Below are 1407 nucleotides of genomic sequence, written 5' to 3' on the forward strand. Positions count from 1 at the left end.
GGGGAAGAAAGTGCTAATTCTCAGCAATGACTTTTCTGCCTCCTCATCTCCAGATAAGGAAGCCTGCATTTTGTCAGGACTCACATCATGGATAATTATTGGTCTAATGGCATTTGCCATGATTCTCTGTGTCTGCTGGGTAGTAGCCTGTTGCTTAAGGAACAAGGTAAGCAAGTCTATGAGATTCTGCACAACCCTTCTTCCAGGGGTCATGGATGGGGAACTTGATTTAATAAGATCTAGAGGGTGGGATCGGCACATACTCACTCAGCATGTGGTATGTTTTGACAAAGAGACTGACTTGTTAATTTACTACTGAAAGTCAGTCATTGGTGACAGCAGCTCAGATTTAATTTTTCTAAGACAGAATTGTTTATTGATTTAAAGATTGGGAATCAAAGGAAAGAGGAGAAAAGCTGCACAAGTCAGCAAAAATACTTTGGTAAGCAAATCACCCGATTGTTTTCTTCAAGAGGGAATAACAAATCATCAGTGGAGCAATTCCAGCTCTGTTCTGAAGCAAAACCACTTAAATAAAAACCAGTTGGCTCAGGACAGAAAGGAGACCATGGACATTAGTTACTTTGATTGGACAGTATCTGCTTTTCATTTTCAGTTTGTCCTATTCCAAGTTTTGTATGCGAATGCCTGTCTATTTTATCATCTCCACCGAAAGCAGTCAAATTAACTGCCCTATTTAAACAGCAAAGGCAGGAGTGGGTGAGGTTGGTGACCACAAGTTGAATTCACAGCATTTTCCTTCTCTTTGCAGAATCAGCAGTGTGAATCCAACTCCCATGAGTACAACAGCGAATACATGCCCATGGCAGCAGTGAATGCAGCTAGAAAACCAAGAATCTGAGGTTGTGTTAAGTCTAATTGCCCTTGTACCTCTACTTGTATCTGTTGCAAGTTTTTTTCTGGGTGAGAAAGGGCTGCTCACTGTGTCTCCTGTTGACACTAAGTGGGTGGGATTATTACAAGAGTTTGATAATATAGTTTATGCTGCCACATAGCAGAAAAAGAAAATAAAAAGCAAAATCTCCGGGTAGATTTTGAATCAGAATAGTGGACTGTTTCCTAGAAATGAAACTGCTTCACACCAGTGCAATGAAATGATCATATGCATGAGGAAGAGATTACAACTCTATTCCACTCAGATTCCTGAGATAATGCAGGGTACCCTAAATCTCTCTGGGAAAGGGATGTGCAAGTTTTGCTCAGGGTTACTGGCTAAGGGCAAATATCCACAATGAGGAACTTCCTTACTACCTAAGCCTCCACAAGGCAGCCGGCAGCAGTTTGGATACAGAGCAGAAGTAGAAGTTGAACTGATTCAGATAGATGTGGCCTGCAAGTAATTGATTTTTCTGTTTCTATTCCAGGTATAAGTTATTTGTGGCATAG

At 40.9% G+C, this 1407-nt stretch overlaps 1 protein-coding gene across 1 annotated transcript in view; it reads left to right on the top strand.

Moving 5' to 3' along the window:
• ICOS (inducible T cell costimulator) overlaps window positions 1-862 on the top strand; it is a 9261-nt gene extending 8399 nt beyond the window's left edge. Inside the window, exons 4-5 of the mRNA XM_085299308.1 lie at window positions 54-166; window positions 773-862. Of these exons, the coding sequence (XP_085155434.1) occupies window positions 54-166; window positions 773-862 (203 nt within the window). The remainder of the gene's footprint in view (window positions 1-53; window positions 167-772) is intronic.
• Window positions 863-1407: the final 545 nt, after the last annotated feature.

The sequence above is a fragment of the Rhea americana genome, unplaced genomic scaffold (genome assembly GCF_003343005.1).
Source record: "Rhea americana isolate MKP2758 unplaced genomic scaffold, rheAme1 scaffold_15, whole genome shotgun sequence".
NCBI classification, from domain to species: Eukaryota; Metazoa; Chordata; class Aves; order Rheiformes; family Rheidae; genus Rhea; species Rhea americana.